Below are 19,138 nucleotides of genomic sequence, written 5' to 3'. Positions count from 1 at the left end.
AATAGCAAGCATATTTTTTAACAATAGGCTTTTACTCCTATTAACATATTTCTTTTATCTTTCGAATAAACATTTGAAAAAATGTTTCTCTGGAAATTGACGAAAAGATAGTACCAAAATGCTATGAGAAGATATAGGTTTGTTGAGTGTAAAATTTTAATTTTCAAAAAAGCACGCGGTGCGAGAAGACGTGTCTTCAAAAACTTAAAAGATAAGTATTTTTCTTTCATTGTTACTTTATCGTTTATTTATTGCTTTTTTGCCTGTAAAGCTATAACATACCACAGTTATAAGCTGATACATGTAAAGCAAATCTTTAAGCTAATTTTATTGAAGGAAATGGAAAGGAATAAGTAAGACAGCGTATTCAGGAAAATTCATGGATGTGGTCTACTCTCAAGTACTTTAACCAGTGCTGTTTGTAGTACCAGCCATAACGATTTTCGCTTAGCTGTATGAAGGTAAAAATGGGAAAGAATGAGACAGCGTATCCAGGAAAATTCATGGATGTGGTCTACTCTCAAGTACTTTAAACGGTGCTGTTTGTAGTACCAGCCATAACGATTTTCGCTTAGCTGTATGAAGGTAAAAATGGGAAAGAATGAGTCAGCGTATTCAGGAGAATTCATGGATGTGGTCTACTCTCAAGTACTTTAAACGGTGCTGTTTGTAGTACCAGCCATAACGATTTTCGCTTAGCTGTATGAAGGTAAAAATGGGAAAGAATGAGACAGCGTATCCAGGAAAATTCATGGATGTGGTCTACTCTCAAGTACTTTAAACGGTGCTGTTTGTAGTACCAGCCATAAACGATTTTCGCTTAGCTGTATGAAGGTAAAAATGGGAAAGAATGAGTCAGCGTATTCAGGAAAATTCATGGATGTGGTCTACTCTCAAGTACTTTAACCAGTGCTGTTTGTAGTACCAGCCATAACGATTTTCGCTTAGCTGTATGAAGGTAAAAATGGGAAAGAATGAGTCAGCGTATTCAGGAAAATTCATGGATGTGGTCTACTCTCCAAGTACTTTAACCAGTGCTGTTTGTAGTACCAGCCATAACGATTTTCGCTTAGCTGTATGAAGGTAAAAATGGGAAAGAATGAGACAGCGTATTCAAGAAAATTCATGGATGTGGTCTACTCTCAAGTACTTTAAACGGTGCTGTTCTTAGTACCAGCCATAACGATTTTCGCTAAGCTGTATGAAGGTAAAAATGGGAAATAACGAGTCAGTGGTATTTAGTAAAATTCATGGATGTGGTCTACTTTCAAGTGCTTTAACCAGTGCTGTTTTTAGTACCAGCCATAAATATTTTATAAGCTCAGCTGTATGATAGAGTGAAAAGTGAGTGACTATCCATGAAAATCTATTTATGTTGTGTATAAAATTCCAGGTCTTCCAGCTACTTTATCTGGTGCTCTAACAATTTATAACAATATTTCTTATAGTAATATTTTCCTTTTTCTTATAAATAGTAGCGTATTCTATTACCGATAATTTATGTGAACTTTTTCTTGATTTAAGAAAATTAAAGAAGATATTTTCTCATCACAAGAAAATATTTATTTATAAAGTTAAGTAAAAAATACTGACATAAGAAAAATTTTCTTAATGGTATAAGAAAAATTATCTTAAAAGAATTTTAAGAAAATTTTTCTTACCTATCGGAATAGAAAATATTTCTCATCTTAAGTAAGTTTTTACTTAACTCGTTATTTTTTTTCTTCTAACAAGAAATGATTTTTTGCAGTGTATGGCCAAAATGTTAAGAACAAGTTAAGAACATTTTAAGGCTTTGTAGACCTTAAAACAGCCAATTTCTTAGGAAAATGGATAAAAATACTCAAAAAATAAATGGCGAAATTAAGAACATGTTAAGAACGTTCACTTAAAACTCAAAAAGTTAAGAGCATCCAAAGGCTTCAAATATTTTGGACGTGTACGATGTATGTAATTCCAGAATTATTTTCTTACTTATGAATTGTAACTTTTTAGCACTTTAGGGTAGTAATGCTTATTGGGGTAAATTATTCTACCCTCTTTGTCTCTTCTTGATTATATTTAACACCCTTGTGTTACAGACCCACTGGACCCCAGCACTAAATGAAATATTTGCTGAAAATGTTGTCAAAGGTGGAAAAATACCCTTCAATTTCAGCCCCACTGGGGAATCAAATTGATCTCATCCTCATTCAAAATTGAATGCAAAAAAATTGCACTCCAAAATATTGGGTTTTTAAAGCTTGGAACTAAAGAATTGAATTTTCATCCCAATTAGGGTTACGAAGGAAATTTTTGTCCCCGTTGTACATCGAAGGATTATAAAACTAATGTTTGTTGTTTAAAGTTTAATAAAGAACCCACTATGGGCACACTTTTTCAAGACGATATTTTCAAAGTACGTCTACAACTAAATTTTAGACTAGATATCTTGACTAGATATACAATGGTTTAATGTTGCTAGAATCTACAAAAGTTTTGAATTACTTTAAAGGGTTAAATATAATATAATACAATACAAAGATATAAATGTAAAATACTGTAGGTAGAAAAATGGTAATGATAATAATCAAAGGCAGGCAAAGAACCAAGTTACTTTGAATTACGTCTTTTGTGACCTTGCATAAAGTTATGTTCGTTTCGTTTAGTGTAAGAATGGCGAAAAAAATGATTGATGTCATTTCTTTATCTGATATTCCGATGGCAGATTGGCGGCCGCCCACGCTGAAGCTCTAAAGGAGCGGGCCGATTTTCCCATCGGAGAGGAATGATAGTCGGTCTTTGATGTGCTGCATCCCCAGTCGGGTTAAACTACCATTGCACATAAAGCTAAAAATATTTCGGTTGGACCCGCCAATCCCCGAAAACGAGGGTTGGCTTTCCAGACCTTCCGCTACAAAATTCTTGACGTGGTCTTGCAAAATTCAGTAATCTAAACTTTCCAGATGTTGAAAATTTTTCCGACCTTCAGAGCTTTAGCATGTCGGATAAAAATTTCTGCATCTGGGTGCTAGATAATGTTGTTTCAGTCTATCACTAAAGCGAAGCGACAACTTCTAAAATATGTGAAGGCAAAGTCGAAAAATGTACAAAATATACTTAATGTTAGCTTCTTACTCCTTCTAGATCCGGAGATATAAGCCTTTAAAGTTTGAACTAGCGATTTTCTCTAAAAGACTTTTAAAAAAATTACCGTGGCATTTAAAGGGTCAAGCAATAACTTCCAAAAGAAATAGGAATATGAGTCAGATTTTGGGTAGAACACAGATTACATAATCTTAGGGGATTTTAAAAGGCTACACCGCGAGACTTGTGACCAATTAACTTGCATCTATGTAAGATTCCTTTTCTTTAAGTCCTGCTAAGCATTGCTTTCTGCATTAGTAACAGCGTGTCCGTTTTTTACAGTCTCTTTCGCAGATGAATCATTATCGTCATTTGGTTTGCAGTACCAATAGAGGGCTTGAAGACCAAAAACAATAAATTCGATAAAAGTGACAATACTACATCCCATTGCAAGTCCTAAACTTCCTCCAATTGTACCTGAGAAAGAAAAATAAATCATTATTCAATGGAACAAATCTAATTCGAAACTAGGGAACTGTATTTGATAAAAAACCTAGCGCTTGCTTATGGTAGAACTAAGAATGAACAAATGCAAAGGGTTCACTTAAAGTTTTAATTCCATGCTAAATCTGAAGAGGATGTTTTAAACTGAAGAAGCTGAATGAATGTCGATTAAAAAATTTAAGAGATATATCAAAACAAGGGAAAACTTTTGGATTACCAAAAACTGGACAAGGTATACCCAAATTTGGAGAGAGCATAGTCCGTATTAAAAACCCCGGTCTGGAAGCCTTTTGCTTTGAGCTTGCGTTGAGAAATTAGTTTGTTTTGCTCACGTTTTGAACATGCGATTAAATCCAAGAGGAGCACTTGGTAAAGTAATCAAAATCTGAGCAAATCGATTTTCATTTTTTGATAATCACGAAAGAAAAAACTAACAAAAAGTTAAAACAATAAACATCAAGACAAGTGTTTTTTATAAGGACTTTAGTTGGAGAGAGTTATCAAAATCTCCGGAGAAAAGTCACCAACATTGACTTCCAAGCCCGAACGCCTAGACTCGAGACTCCTAGATGGAAAATGAAGCCACTTATTTCCCATCCAGAACGCCCACGGGTGGTTTTTACACAAACGCTCATTGAAAGGATTGAAAAGATTGAAAATCCCTAGATTTCAAAAAATACAGTCCTCAAAAACAAAAGAAACGCTAGATACAACCAGTCGTCATAATTGCAGCGCATTCTAGGCGCGTTCTGGATGGGAAATAAGTGGCTTCACTTTTTCTTGCCTGGAAAAGGTTAGATATTCTATTCTAGCCCTTCGGGCTTTATAATCAATGGTCACTAGGACTACTCACTCAATACGGTGATCCAAGTTTGTGTTGGCGACATGGTTTCTTTCAAGTAAACGATATCAGTGAAGGATACATCAATTCCAAATACATTCCTCCTAAAATTACCATACAAAATTTGCATTTAGTCTCAACATTTACAATTAACTTGAATTAATCTTGTCATTATTTTAAATAGTTTTGTGTTTTACATTCCTGTCTCAGTAAAACTTTGTCCACTGAGCAAGAAATATGAGATCAAAATACCAAACCAATACAGTATGTGGCCCCAAAAAAGTCGATCAAATTTAAAATTACTCTCAAATCTAGAGGAAAAGAAGTTTTACAAAGATTTTAACTGCATGAAAAACTTTAACATCTCTCCTTTATTTCCCGGAAGTTCTTTTTCAAAATTTTCAATTTCAACAATATTTTTCAAGGATAGGTAGCTTTTTTCTAATGGCCCCCAAAACGGAGGTTTGCAATTTTAGCGACTTCTCGAGATATCTTTAAGATTCGAATACAAAATTTTGACCATAGTTTTGAAATGTGATTTAGAGGGTTTTAGGCATAAATTTGTTTGATAAAATTTTTACAGTATACCCATGGTTGTCAAAACGCAGGTTTGGGGCCCCCAAAACGTAGGTGTAGTTAAAATCAAATTATTAAGCCCAGTGGTAATAGGGGTGAGAAACTATGAACATATTTGTGTTTTCCCCTAAATTTACGACCTGATGGATGTAAAATTTATGATTTTTATGAAATATTTCAAGATTTTCGATGATGTCCAAACTGAAAATTTAGAAATTTTCAAAATAAAACTTCAACCAATCTCTTTTGAAAATAGTTCCATTCATGTATTGAATATGCTGTGAAAATTTTAGAAAAACAGCTTAAGTGAAACTGAAAATATTAAGCTTTAAAGGTATTTTTCTCATATTTTGCAAAAAAATGACAAAATTTGCCGTTTTTGCTGATTCAATGAAAATTTTTATATATAATGTAAATCTTTTGTTATAAACTATTAACTCAAGCTGATAGGAATGGAATTCTTTTTCTCATATTTAGAATTTTTGGTTTTATCAATGCTGATTCTAGGACCCCAAAATACTGGTTGACCTTTAAGATGCTATATCTTTCACGCATCTTCTAAAGTCACAGATGCATCTGCATTTTCTAAAAGGCGTTAGGTGTATAAAGTTTTCTATACTCCAGTGCCGTAGGAAGCATTTTCATATTGAGGGGGCTGAAGTTTAGTGACACCGCGAGGGCCAATCATGGTTTGGCGCGAGACGGAAAATTTTGAAAATTTGTGTATTTATTTACATTTTCGGAGAACATTATGCGAGAGGCGGAAGGCGTTTTTAGAGTTTTTCGTGTTCGGCATTTTGGGCGTTATTTAGGTAGGCGTTTTTAGGGTTCCGCATTTTATCAATTTTGAAGCGTGGGCTTAAGATGGTAGATTTTTGCATTCCTCTTCACACGTCGTTCAAAGCTTCTAGAGTCGCTTGCAACTTTACAAGAGTAATGTTTAGAAAACTCAAAAATATCATGGCTCCTCAAAAGACATCCAACAAAAAGAAGAGTTCATCGACGATCACGAGAAGACCAAAGAGGAATAATCAGGAGATTTCAGTGCAACCAGAAGTAGACAACATAAGAACAGAGTCGGATGAGGAAAACCAATTTATTCCAATCAGAATCGATAGAGGTAATCGCCAATTTAGACCTATTAGAGAAGAGGAGGAACAGCAGGAGAATTTTCAAGGCCAGCAGGGTGATCCACAACAGATACAAAATGATTTCGATCCTATTGCCTTTCAGGATAACCTTATGAACTTTTTACAACGAAGGTTCGATCAATCAGACGAAAAAAGGGAGAAGGATAATGTATTTATTAAGTCTCAAATGAAAACTATTCAAAATAAAAGCTCTCGTGATTTTAAATCAATATCTAATAAATTACAATATAGTTTTACTCAGGATTTGTACGAGTTGAATATTGAGGCTAAAGTTCTTTTGGAGGCCAACAATAAAGATAAACTGGCATCAGTATTAGACAAGATGGAGAAGGAATTGTTGAAGCGCCAGAAAATCATTTGTTTGGCTGATCGCTCGGTAGCTGGTTGGGATTCTGTCCAAGAATATTTGCCCAATGATTTGTTCGAGGATGGAGATGATGATAGGTGGAGGAAAGCTGAGGGTAGAGCCATCTCAAGTTTGAAACGAAAGCACCAACAGGACCCTTCCAACAATGTGGTCCCAAACAAGAAATTCATGTCCCCCCAGTATAACCATGCAGTACAGAATTATCAGTCTAGACCACAGCTTCCAATACAACACGAGGTTCCACAACAGCAGCAAGTGTTTATACCTCTACACCAAAGGCCCTTTCTATGGCAAGGTGCCAGTGGAGAAGGCACAGCAACCAACCATCTCCAACCGTTTTCGCAACCACGAAGGTATCCAGTACCACTCAACGCTTGTTTCGTGTGTGGAGAGACCGGCCATTGGAAACACCAGTGTCCTAAAAGATAAACAATGGGATAATGGTAAGAGTGATAATTGTATTTCTCAAAATAAACAAAGGGTAAAAGGAAGTTTAAAAAGGCACCTTCAATTCTGGAGGAAAAATTTAGAAGCCAATTTACACATTTTGGAGGTTATCGAGCACGGTTACAGAATTCCCTTTAGGTATAATCCACCACCTTTTGAGCTTAAGAATAACAAATCAGCTTTACGAAACAAAAAGTTTGTTGAAGAGACCCTAGAAGGCTTGCTAAGAGAGGGAAAGATTTTCGAAGTCCAGAGGCCGTTCGCCACCAACCCTTTATCAGTAGCGGAGGATCCAAGTGGGAAGAAAAGATTGATATTAGATGTAAGTTTTTTAAATCAATTTTTGTGGAAAGAAAAGATAAAGTTCGACGATTGGAAAGTATTCGAAGATTTTATCCATTCAGATGAAGAGGCGTATTTATTCAAGTTTGATTTAAAAAGTGGGTATCATCATGTTGACATACACAGCGACCACCAAAAGTATTTAGGTTTTTCTTGGAATTTTGGGAAAGGTCCAAAGAGATATTTTTTGTATTTTGTTTTGCCTTTTGGTTTGAGTTCGGGGCCTCTAATTTTTACTAAGATAGTAAGGGTTCTAATAAAATTTGGAGATCTCACGGGATAAGGATAGCCTGTTTTTTAGACGATGGTTTGTCAGTAGAATATTCGAGGGAAAAAGCTAAAGAAAATTCACTTTTTGTTAAAGATTCCTTAGATCAATCAGGTTTTGTAATCAATGAGGAAAAGTCCCAATGGGATCCAGTCACAAAAATTCAATGGTTGGGCATTCAGGTAGATTTCGAAAACAAAACTTACTCTATTTCGGAGAAGCGCATTACTTCGTTATTGAAGTCACTTGAAAATATTTTTGATCATCCAACACGCACTTCTGCAAGACAGCTCTCTTGTGTGGCAGGTAAAATTGTCTCTATGAAATTTGTTTTAGGAAATGTAATTCGATTAAAAACTCGTCTAATTTACAAACTAATTGAATCCAGGGTCTCCTGGGATAAGAAAATAAATGTTACCTTTTTTCATGACGTTTTAAGAGAATTATTGTTTTGGAAGTTTAATCTACGTGAGTTGAATAACAAATCAATAAGAAAATATGAAATTCCAGATTTAAAAGTTTTTTCAGATGCAAGTGCCACGGGAATTGGTGCAATTCTTGATAAAAATGTATGTTATAGAAACTTGAAGCGGTTAGAAATAGAAGAAAGTTCTACCTTTAGAGAATTATTGGCTATTAAATATGCGATAGATTCTTTTGACGAAATGTTAGATAGTAAAACGATTTTATGGCACACAGACAATATAAGCACAGCGATCATTATCAGGGTAGGTAGCAATAAAGATTTGTTGCAAGGTTTAGCGAACAATATATATTTATCTTGTAAGAAAAAGGATGTAAAATTAACTGTCACATGGATTTCTAGAGACAAAAATGGACAAGCTGACAAGGTAAGCAAAACAACAGATTACGACGATTGGTTTGTGAAATCTTCTTTTGTGCACAGTTTGGAAACAAAGTGGGGCAAGTTTAGCATAGATTTATTTGCAGATAGTAATAACACAAAATGCGAACGCTTTTGCTCAAGGTATTTTTCTCCAGGGAGTTTCAAGGTAGATGCCTTTTCGTTCGATTGGTCGGGAGAATTTTGCTATATGGTGCCTCCCCCCTATTTGATTCCCAAAACAATTAAACATTTCCTAGCGTCTCAAGGTAAGACCAAAGGTGTTTTGATTGTCCCCTTCTGGCCTTCTGCAGTATTTTGGCCTTACTTAATTAAAGAAGAAGGGGTTTTTAAAGATTTTGTTAAGGAAGCTATTTTTTACAAAGATTCTAGAGTTTTTATCTCGCAAGGGGAATATAAAGGTTCAATTTTGGGAGATTCTAATCTTGTTATACCGGTTTACGTTTTAATGATTGAAAATCACTTTGTTTAGGTTTGATTGCAAGCGGTATGAAAAGATATTTCAAAGTTTGCGATCCAAAATTGGACTCTTTAGTAAATTCGGTACCAGCAGTTTTAAAGCATGCAAGATCAGAAAGCACAAACAAAAAGTACGAAGGATATTTCAAAAAATGGATTAACTGGTGTAAACAATTTCGGGAGATCAGTCCCATGCCCACGAAAGAACAATATGTCGTTTTGTTTATAGTTTCATGCGTACAACAAGATAAAGGTCGTGTTCACACTACAGACCTTCCTTAATAAAAATGTAGTTAGGAGAATCTTTTGTTGACTACAATACAGAACGTGCATTTAACAAAGAGTCGAACGCGTAGTATTGTAATTTTTAATCGATCTTCCTTAATTAAGAGTCGTAAGCTCTATTGTCTTAAGGGTAGGGTAGAGGCTTCCCTTAAAACAAAAGATTTTATTAAGGAAGCATAAACAAAGAATGCGTGCAGTGAACAAAAAGTTTTACGATTTCAAAAACGAATGAACTGAGGAAAAAATTAGAAATAGTGCAAACGGTGTTGTTGATGTGTAAGATGAATGCAGTTATTGAGTAAAACCATTAGAACAAATATGTTTGCGGATTTCAAGTGATGTATGGATACCAATATCAACCAATCACAGGTGAAATCGAAACTCTCAATAAAAAATCAACCAATGAGAAGCCTTAAGCAAAATCAATTACCGTGTTATAATAGATCTCGTGAGCCTACAAAGAACTGTAATAAACCAGTGTATTCATCCATCATAAATCTCTTTGTTTAACTTTGATAGATTTAATTAAGTAAACTTTCCAGTGTGAACGCGCCCAAATCTTTTTCTGTAATAGAGTCTACAATCATGGCAATAAAATATTTTCATGCGATTTCGGGCCATCAATTTGTCCAGACATCGATTTTAAAATACGCTCTAGAGGCAGCAAAAAGATTGGTTGGGAAGGAAGCAAAGAAAAAGGAACCGATTACAGTAGACATGCTAAAATTGATGATTAAAACATTATCGGTCAGGAAAGACAGTTTAAAGGCTCTGCGATTAATTACAATTTTAATAGTATATCATTTACTGGGTTTTTGAGATTTTCGGAATGTCAGAACTTGGGAAGATAGGATTTGAAGTTTTTTACGACTCACGCCATGATTTTTATCGAGAAAAGTAAGACGGACGTTTACAGACATGGGCATTGGTTGTGCCTCGCTAGGTTAAAATCACATTTTTGTCCAGTGAGAGCATTAGAGTCGTACTGTACGATAAGATAAAAGAAAATTCTAACTCTAACAACTTTATTTTCAGAGCATTAACATCAAAACATAAACTTCGAAAGGCTAACAAAGCAGTGTCGTATTCAACAATTCGTAACGAATTTAAAGCTATCGTAAATGTGTTGGGTTTTGATAAAAGGTTGTACGGTTTGCACAGTTTAAGATCAGGTGGTGTTTCCACAGCTGCAAATCTGGGCGTAAAAGACAGATTGTTAATGAAACATGGAAGATGGAAATCTCATAACGTTAAAAACAGGTATATATCCGAAAGTATCAAAAGTTTATTATATGTATCTAGGAGTTTAGGTTTATGAATGTTTAAGTAACTTTTTTAATAAAGACTCACGATAATTGTCTCATGCTCTTAGTCTACAGGCTTTGGTACGGCTCCTACTACATGAAAGATATCAATCTGTCTCGAAATCGAGATTTCTAGTTGTTCTTTTTTTGTTTTGTGTCTCAGGCCTATAATTTCGGAGAATTAGTAAATAAATGAATTTATTTTCGGTTCGCAGATAAGAAAATAAGTGTATTTATTTACATTTTCGGAGAACATTATGCGAGAGGCGGAAGGCGTTTTTAGAGTTTTTCGTGTTCGGCATTTTGGGCGTTATTTAGGTAGGCGTTTTTAGGGTTCCGCATTTTATCAATTTTGAAGCGTGGGCTTAAGATGGTAGATTTTTGCATTCCTCTTCACACGTCGTTCAAAGCTTCTAGAGTCGCTTGCAACTTTACTAGCAACACGTCACAAAAGTTTTTAGCGTTGAACGTTTTGTAGCTTTTTTGTATGTATTAGATATTGACTAGTGTTTTGTATAATTTTATGTTTTATGTATTAACATAGAATTTGACAGATTCAAAGATTTTCTATCTGAACTTTAAGTACCCTTTCAAAAAGAAAGATTTGATACGACAGCTTCAAAACAGCAGTTTTACATGCGGGTGTTGTGTTTTTCGGTATGTACAATATCTATGTTCAAGGTCAAGTTTCAACAAGGGGTTTTTTAAGTATAGATGGTTTTTCCGGAGTGTTTTATGTTTATTCGCGTTTTAAGTTTTCGTGTTTCATGTATATAAGTTTACAAAGTTTTCAGCTCTTCTTTTCGATCCCCCACGGTTTCTCTCTAGCAGTTCCATTTTCAGAGACAGTTGGAGCACCCAAATTGGCGAACGGGGCTAGTGCAGTTTTCATCCGAGGGGATCAAAACGGAGAAAATAGGTACGAAAAGTATTTTATGGTTAGGATTAGGATTAGGGTTAGGATTAGGAATAGGATTAGGATTAGGGTTAGTAATAGGATTAGGTGTAGGACTAGAATTAGGACTAAAACTAGGGTAATTAATATTAGGATTTTTATTTTCATTAGGATGTATATTTTATGTTTTTCGACTCTAGGCTTTGGTACGGCTCCTACTACATGAAAGATATCAATCTGTCTCGAAATCGAGATTTCTAGTTGTTCTTTTTTGTTTTGTGTCTCAGGCCTATAATTTCGGAGAATTAGTAAATAAATGAATTTATTTTCGGTTCGCAGATAAGAAAATAAGAGCTCTAGATTGCTTGAAAATGCACTCAATTGTGACAATTATGACAAATTAATAAAGAAAAACTTTGCATTTTGCAAAATAACCATTTTTGAAAAAATCATTGGGGAGGGGGCATAGCCGTTTTGGGGGCCGTCTCCGTTTTGAGGGCCATACCATATACTGTAGGGATTAAAGTCTATTCACGATAAGTGTACACTAAACTTTGCTTTGCTTGTTATTTCTCAACCAATGCTTCAATCTTAAAAAGTTTGGTATCATTGGGAAGGTAGGCGAAGGAGCTTATTAATCAACTGTTAGTTTTTTCTGTGAAATTTGAAAAGAACATGGAGAAAAATGAAGAAGAAAAAATTCAACTTTTTATAGATAGGTTGTAAACGGTATTTTTACATCAAAGCTTGCCGATTTCAAAAATATATACTTTTACTAGGAAATATAATTGAGTTTTCCCAGATGTTTGAATTAAGAATCAAGCATAGTAATTCAACTTTAACGATATTTCAGGTGTTTTTGACACCGGGGTAATTTTATTTTGACCAATTAGCCTCCGTCTCGGAAGAGGACTGGGCCCGAATTTGCGGACGTTTTCACAGTTTCACTTTCGTTTTCGGCTATACGACAGCGTTTTCAAGCAGAAAGCAGGGGAAATCTGTGAAATTATGGCAGGGAATGCTAACCTATTTTTCCAGAGTTTCTCAAGATTGGAGCAAGATTATTGTTCTAGAAAGTTCATAAAGGCCTAATAGTTTCAGATTAGTATGATTTCATCAGAAAAAAACATTTACACCAAAGCTCCTTATTGATATGTGAAGGCTACCAAAAATAGCAATGTCCTCCATCAGAACAACTTTAACCTAAGGGACAAGGACAGTCAAGAAGTCTACTTTGTTGAAAATTTGCACAAAATACTTAGAGAAAATGGTACTATGGAAGCCCATTTTATACTCCTAAATGATAGTTGAAAGATCAGCAGTTGAGAGGGTTGATTAAAATAGAACTCAAAGCACACAATAAAGTATACAAAAGAACTGGCATGTTGTTTGCTTTGTTTTGGTGTTTAAAAATATGTACTTATCAGTCCTAAAAAATACAAATTCGAATATAATGAGGGCAATGAGTCTGGTTAAATGTTACTATATTTACAAGAAAGGATTACTGAAAAAATACTACTGTATGTACTACTGATGAACTAAACTCAAAAACAAAAACTTTACCATAAATTTACATTACGACAATTTAAAAATCTATCTTTAATAGCAACAAAGAAAAAAACATGGCTCAAAGTTTTAAAAACAGAGCTAGTCAGAGCTTCAATTCAGTAGGTATAGAGCTTTCAAAATTTGAAAACAGACACTGCATTGGTTACTACAAGACATACTATCCACACGGTTTTTTGATTCATGAAAAAAATAAAGTATTTATCAAAAAAAGGTTCTCTTTTTTTTTTGGTAATCAATTCCAACAAACAACAATCAATATAACAGTTTTTTGAAAACCATCCCACAGTGTAAACATTATCAACCAACTAAACCCACACCGCCAAAATTGTAAAAATAAGTCAATATAATTTCTATCAACAATTTCTCGTAAAATGTTTTTTTTCCAACATTCTGATACCAATCATGGCTGGAGGCATCATGTGTAGAGTGACTGTGTGGCAATTCATTGCTTTTAATGATCACGATACCAAACATCAACCAAACAAAACTGACGCCAAGCCAAATCTATCGATTAAAAATTTCCATGAAAATTATAATTGAAACTTATCTCGTAAAATGCTTCTTTCAACATTCTGGAGGTGTTCAAAGTTAGAGGTATCATATGTAGAGCCAAGCAATACATGAAAAGTCATTTGCTATCCCATTTTCCATGAGATATATGAGTAAACAAATCAAACAAAAACCAACAAATCATGTCTCTTCACTTTCATGTCACATCGTGTTTATATGGGGTATCAGAAAGCCAATCCACAAGAAGAGCCATCTTCCTTTATTATGGAGTGTTCCAAAACTATTGGTAGGTTGTTTGGAAGTAAAGAAACCCACACAGTTTGTTTTATTTTGAAGATTTAACTTGAAAACAAACTGCATCTTTCCAGGAAAAACTCATGTTTCAACCTGCTACATAACATTGGTCAGTCGAGTCTGCTACTAACATGTAATAGTTTTATTATAGCCGAGCTTAAGAATCCGTACGCAGAACTTTTAACATGTATTATGTGTATAATTATGTCAGTCGACTTGAATCATGATACATTACTCACATTTCACTGGATGCATTTTCGCTGTGAAATTATCCGCAAAATTTTCTGACCGCGTTCTGAGACGGAGGCTAATTTCCTAAGTACACGTTTTATTTTTTATTAGAACCCAGTTTATAAGAATATTGAGGCTGAAATTTGTCGAAAAATTAAGAACATCGTAAGAACAAGCCCAGCCTCAGTTTGGAAAACAAATGACAAGAAACTACAATTTTTTCCTCTTTTCAAGCAGTCTTAACCGAACTTAGGGATGGATTTTCTAAAATCGAGAGTCAACTATTGTCCAAATTTTACCAATTTTAAGTGTTTTTTATTTTGCATGATATTGTCGATTCAGAGTAGTCTGAAAAATTAAGAACGCATTTAATAACATTTTAGGCTGAAAACTGCCAAAAAAAAAAGCACATCCAGGCTCAGCCAAATTTTAGGTGTTCTAATAAAAAAAACCGTGCAGGTTAGGGGAGGGGCCCCACCAGACCTGCAATAAATATGGACGTACATGCAATAAATATACCTACTTGACAAAAGTATGCGCATCTGTCAACGTTTTATTGTGCTTTTCCTTCATCATTTTAAAGAACTTTGTATTGCCCATGGTAGTCTCACCAACAGATATGAGATATTTGGTTGTTAAACATTGTCGTGGGCAATCTTTTCGGTACTCATGAATAATGTCATCAATTTCAACTGTAGTTGATACATAAAATAATTGTTAGATTGCAGTCAAAGATTTCTGTAAAGTCGTGCTTTATAAGATCTTCCAAGCAAAAAAAAGTGAATATCGCAAAAAATATTGCTACTACTGTTTTCGAAAACTTGCGAAACTTCTTATTGGTCAAGCACTGAAATTTTATTGTAATGTCACATGACCTAGGTAGGATTTCCTACCTACTCGGCGCACTTTTCAGCCAAAACACGGTATCTAGCCCTTCTGCCTTCATAAATCTATGATTGCAGTTGTTTGCGCCCTCTTCTACCACCCACCAGAAAAAATAGGGGCGTTGCACCCTTTTTCTATCGATCCCTTTACTTAGCTTTGATTCTTCTCACATATTTAAATTTTGATAAGAGGAGCTAATATGTAACATTGGTAAACTCTCTCTGCAAAGTTCGAAGAAATGATAATGACCTTCGCATTTTCTGTTATCACCCTCATTAAGATGAGCCTACGTGTTAAGGGGAAATGCATTTTAATAATCCTCCGTGAACCCGAAATACTTAATGGTATATCGTAATCTGAGCGGAACTTGGCCAAACTTAAGAATTACGGAGGCTCTTAGTACTTTAATAGTCGAAAAATTGATAAAGCATACCTATCATTTTATCGATACATTCGACTTTATCAATGCCGCAAACCTTTTCTTTGTCATCTATAAAAATGAGATTTAACGTCAAGTTACGTAATCAAGATAAAAACTGTCAGTATACACTCTTTTTGACGGGCTTGTTACAGTGAGTATCTCGTTTTTTCCGCATTGTTGCCAATAGTCGGTTTTAAAACAGATCACAATTTCTATTATTACAGTATCTAAAGTCTGATCGAGTCAAGTACCTTTTCACCCTTTGTTAAGCCGGTTCTAATTTAGAGCTGGCCCCTTTTTCGTCGGCCCTTATTACGCTAAAGCTCATTTTTTTCAATTTTTAGCTTGGTCCTAATTTAATTCTGATCCCTTACGCCATCCTTTATTACGTCAGGGACGAAAAAGGGCATCAATAAGGGCCGCCGTTAAAAAGGCCGATAAAGTAGTTAGGTGTGCGGTGAGCGGCGTTTACCTAGACTATCCTATCGTCTACACAAGATCACTAAAAAGGGAATAGTTTAGGAGGAGGGATCAATTTGAAAATTGGACCACTGCCCGGGACGGTAAGCAGTGGCGGAGGTGTTTACAGTGTTTAGCCCGTTAACCGCCCTGACGCCCTGACTCATATATATTTTCTCGCACTTACTGACCGTCTAACGAACGATAGCATCGTCTAGTGCTTACCTAAATGGTGTACAAACTCTTCAGCCACACAACCACATTTATCCATCATCTTTTTCATGGCACCATCAACCGAGCACATCGATTGTGAATAGGGAACGATCTTGTTTACCAGATGAAAAGACTTCTCATCACATTTAGATTGATAAGGTTCTTTCAAAAGCTCCCACTGAAATATAAAGTAAACTGAAAATATTACATTGTAAAATATCGTAGATGGGCTGATGTAGAGATTGTGGAAGGGGTAGATATAGACTAGAGCTGTTTTAATAAATGTACAGTTACCAGATATTATATAAAAGCCTTATGAAAAATGAAATTATATAAAATTATATAAAACCCTTTCTCACAGACCCAGTACATGTTTTTTTATAAAAACAAACTATATAAGAACATAAGGCTTCGATGCCCAAAATATTAAGAACAAGTTAAGAATATTTTAGGGCTTTGCAGACTCTAAAACACCAAACTTCTTAGGGAAATGGACACAAATGGCGAAAATAAGAACATGCTTAGAAAATAACAGAAAAAAGCTCGATGGGGATTGATATTTCCATTTATGGCTGGGGATTTCAATTCTTTTGTTTTTAAGTCGAAAATTCATTGGAGATGGGAAAAATAGTAAATTATTTTGCAGTGAGGATTTGTTTCTTTGATTATTTTCAGTGAGGACAAAACTATAATTCTCGATCAGGGACGATATTTTGGCCAATTTTCCCAGTGGGTCTGTTGAGAATGGGGTGCCTTATGTGCAAATGCAGGAAAATGATATGTACGCCGCTGTCTTACAGCCCCGGTGGTACTTTTTCTTAAATGGGGATGAAAATAAAGTCTTATTTTACAGTGGGCTGAGATTTTAGGGTCTTTATTTAGTAGGGACGACATTTTGACCAGTGGGGTTGAGGTTCAACCAGGTTTGTGACACAGGGGTGTATAGACAGTTATAACACTTTGTACTTGTGATTAAATGACATATCTTTCATATCCCTGGGCTAAGGTGGGAAACTTTGTTGAGAAAAAGAAACAATGAAACAAGTTTCTCCTGAAATGGTATCAAAAGTTTACCTCTCTTTTGCATAATCGATTTAGTAGTAGAGGAATAACTATTCGCTACTCAAAATTTCTAAATAAAATAAAGCTTTGAGATATCTTACCTGTCTGTAATCAATGTGAATGAAATTCATTGAGCCAGGACTGATGGCGACTCTTTTGGCAATTGCAGATTCAAATGGCTCTCCAAACGGATGGACGAACACTTGTAATCCAGTGAATGGAACATTGCTAACCAAAAGATCTTCTTCATCAATGTTTAAGATAAGTCTTAGACCAGCTCCCTCTCCAGCTTCGTTGGCATAGAGACGATTCTTTTCCAAGTAAATAGAGTTGAACTGGTAACATAAACCGTATTGAGCAGATACAATCTCGGTAAACTCAGCCTTGGTACATTCTTGTCCTTTAAACAAGCATGGCTTTGGTTCAATATCTTTTAACATAGGATCTTCAATAAGCTCTTCAAAAGTATTTTCAAAATGTTTTAAAACTGCTCCAAAACTGTTTACACCGTCATTTGCCCTTAGCTCATCCAAAACTTTATGACCATTGCTCTTATTAAAACGGCCTTCTTTTATAGACTGATAAAACTCAACAATCTCTTCAACTGTTGAATTGTAGGATGATTTTTCAATTTTCTTTTTAGAGACAGCGTTGAAATTACAAATGGTGACGGTTGGGAATTCCACCTGGCTATTGGTTAATATTTCCTCAATAGTTGTTGATGTCGTATAATCATAATATTCTTCTATGACACCATAGAAAAGAACAATAGCCAAAGCAGTAGCTGCCAGAACAATAATCAACCAAAAGATTCGAAGAAAACCACGCTCGTCAAATATGTAATGAAAACCATCAAAACTGCAACTTGAATACAAATCTTTCCATTTTTGTCTTAATTTTGCTCTTCCTTTTTGGTTCCCCATTGTAAAAGTTAGAAGCTAAAGAAAATTCAAATATTTTAAAACACTTTTTTTGAAGTAAGGATTGTACCGGGTTGGTCTAAAAAGCAGGGTAGCCAATGGGGTAGCCAATTGGGCTAGGTTATGGGGTACCTCTTTTTGCCTAAACTTTTGAAATCTGAAACCTGTTTTCATGTGGAAATAACTATACAACATCTTGTTAATGATTCCATGTAATAAAATTTAAGATTCCTTTCGAACTTCAGCCACAATAGCCTTTTTTCCAAAGGTCCTAAACTTTGTTACTTCTCAAGAGACCTGGCGCCATTTTGTCTTCCTTCTTGGCTTCGTTTGAAAATTTACAGACCCGAATAAAAAATATACAAAACAGTTTTTAATATTTTAGATTTAGATTTTATTTATGTTTTTAATTGTTATTTCCGTGAAGCTGTAAAATTCGATGATAATAGCTTTGAAATCGCCTTTGGGCCATATGATCTCTAATCTTGTCATATCTTAACAATCCTTTGTTATTGAATCTATTGTTTAATTTATATCATGTTTAGATGTTTCAAACAATTAATTCCTTTCAAAATTTTTTAATATGGCAGCTTATAATAGATACAAAAAGTCTTTTGAAATAGCTCTATTATAATGAAGCTCTATTTCTTACTCCTCGTGCATTAACACGTGGTAATTTATATCTTTGTTTATCTTTGTAATCATACATGATCAATCTAAGTATCAATCAGATTCGTGCTCCCTGGTCAGTAAAATGTGGTTCTATGCATTCATTTTCGGTATTTCTATTCTGGTCTGTAAAATATTTAGGTACCCCACAACCTAGCCCAATTGGCTACCCCAATTGGCTACCCTGCTTTTTAGACCAACCCGATTGTACCAGAAAAATGGATAAGGGGATAAAAAGCAAATGGTAAATTTTTTGGGAAGTGATACATATTCCCCTCGTTTAAACTTTCCTGACTTGTAAAAGCTAATCGAAAGTTTTATACCCGAATTCTCGTACCGAATAAACAAAAAAGCAATAAAAAGTTTCAATTTTTTTAAAAAAACTATTATATTTTAAAAGCAAAAATGAAAGATTTGAGAACTTCAACTCAACTAAAGCACGGAGACAAATCGGAGATAAAATCTCAGAATTGATCCGGAGGAATTTTACTAAGGGCAGGTCTAAAACGCCTAATACATACTACTTAATTCTTAC

The 19,138-nt window shown here is 34.8% G+C and overlaps 2 protein-coding genes across 2 annotated transcripts; one reads left to right on the top strand and one right to left on the bottom strand.

Annotated features, from left to right (window-relative positions):
- Positions 1-2,311: 2,311 nt before the first annotated feature.
- On the bottom strand, positions 2,312-17,949 carry LOC136798010 (acid-sensing ion channel 5-like). Its single transcript, XM_067054605.1, has 6 exons — positions 17,116-17,949; positions 15,965-16,130; positions 15,293-15,349; positions 14,498-14,666; positions 4,424-4,515; positions 2,312-3,543 (listed from the first exon to the last, which is right to left on the bottom strand). The coding sequence occupies exons 1-6, from the start codon at positions 17,935-17,937 to the stop codon at positions 3,362-3,364; spliced, it is 1,488 nt and encodes a 495-aa protein (XP_066910706.1). The 5' UTR covers positions 17,938-17,949; the 3' UTR covers positions 2,312-3,361.
- Positions 5,615-11,622, top strand: LOC136797990 (uncharacterized). Its single transcript, XM_067054582.1, has 2 exons — positions 5,615-6,948; positions 10,207-11,622. Exon 1 carries the CDS (start codon positions 5,852-5,854, stop codon positions 6,932-6,934), a length of 1,083 nt encoding a protein of 360 aa, XP_066910683.1. The 5' UTR covers positions 5,615-5,851; the 3' UTR covers positions 6,935-6,948; positions 10,207-11,622.
- Positions 17,950-19,138: the final 1,189 nt, after the last annotated feature.

Source organism: Clytia hemisphaerica, unplaced genomic scaffold (assembly GCF_902728285.1).
Source record: "Clytia hemisphaerica strain Z4C2 unplaced genomic scaffold, Clytia hemisphaerica genome assembly, whole genome shotgun sequence".
In the NCBI taxonomy this organism is placed as follows: domain Eukaryota; kingdom Metazoa; phylum Cnidaria; class Hydrozoa; order Leptothecata; family Clytiidae; genus Clytia; species Clytia hemisphaerica.
The sequence above is the reverse complement of the archived record's forward strand: the minus strand, read 5'-3'. Positions and strand labels throughout refer to the sequence as shown.

What these genes read in the sequence shown, in the direction of transcription:
- LOC136797990 (XM_067054582.1), top strand. Translation starts at nt 5,852, where the DNA reads ATGGTAGATTTTTGCATTCCTCTTCACACGTCGTTCAAAGCTTCTAGA.
- LOC136798010 (XM_067054605.1), bottom strand. Translation starts at nt 17,937, where the DNA reads ATGGGGAACCAAAAAGGAAGAGCAAAATTAAGACAAAAATGGAAAGAT. An exon ending in GATGCGCATACTTTTGTCAA is followed by an intron (nt 4,516 to 14,497) that starts GTAGGTATATTT and finishes TGGTAATTTTAG; the next exon opens with GAGGAATGTATTTGGAATTG. An exon ending in AACTTGGATCACCGTATTGA is followed by an intron (nt 3,544 to 4,423) that starts GTGAGTAGTCCT and finishes TTTCTTTCTCAG; the next exon opens with GTACAATTGGAGGAAGTTTA.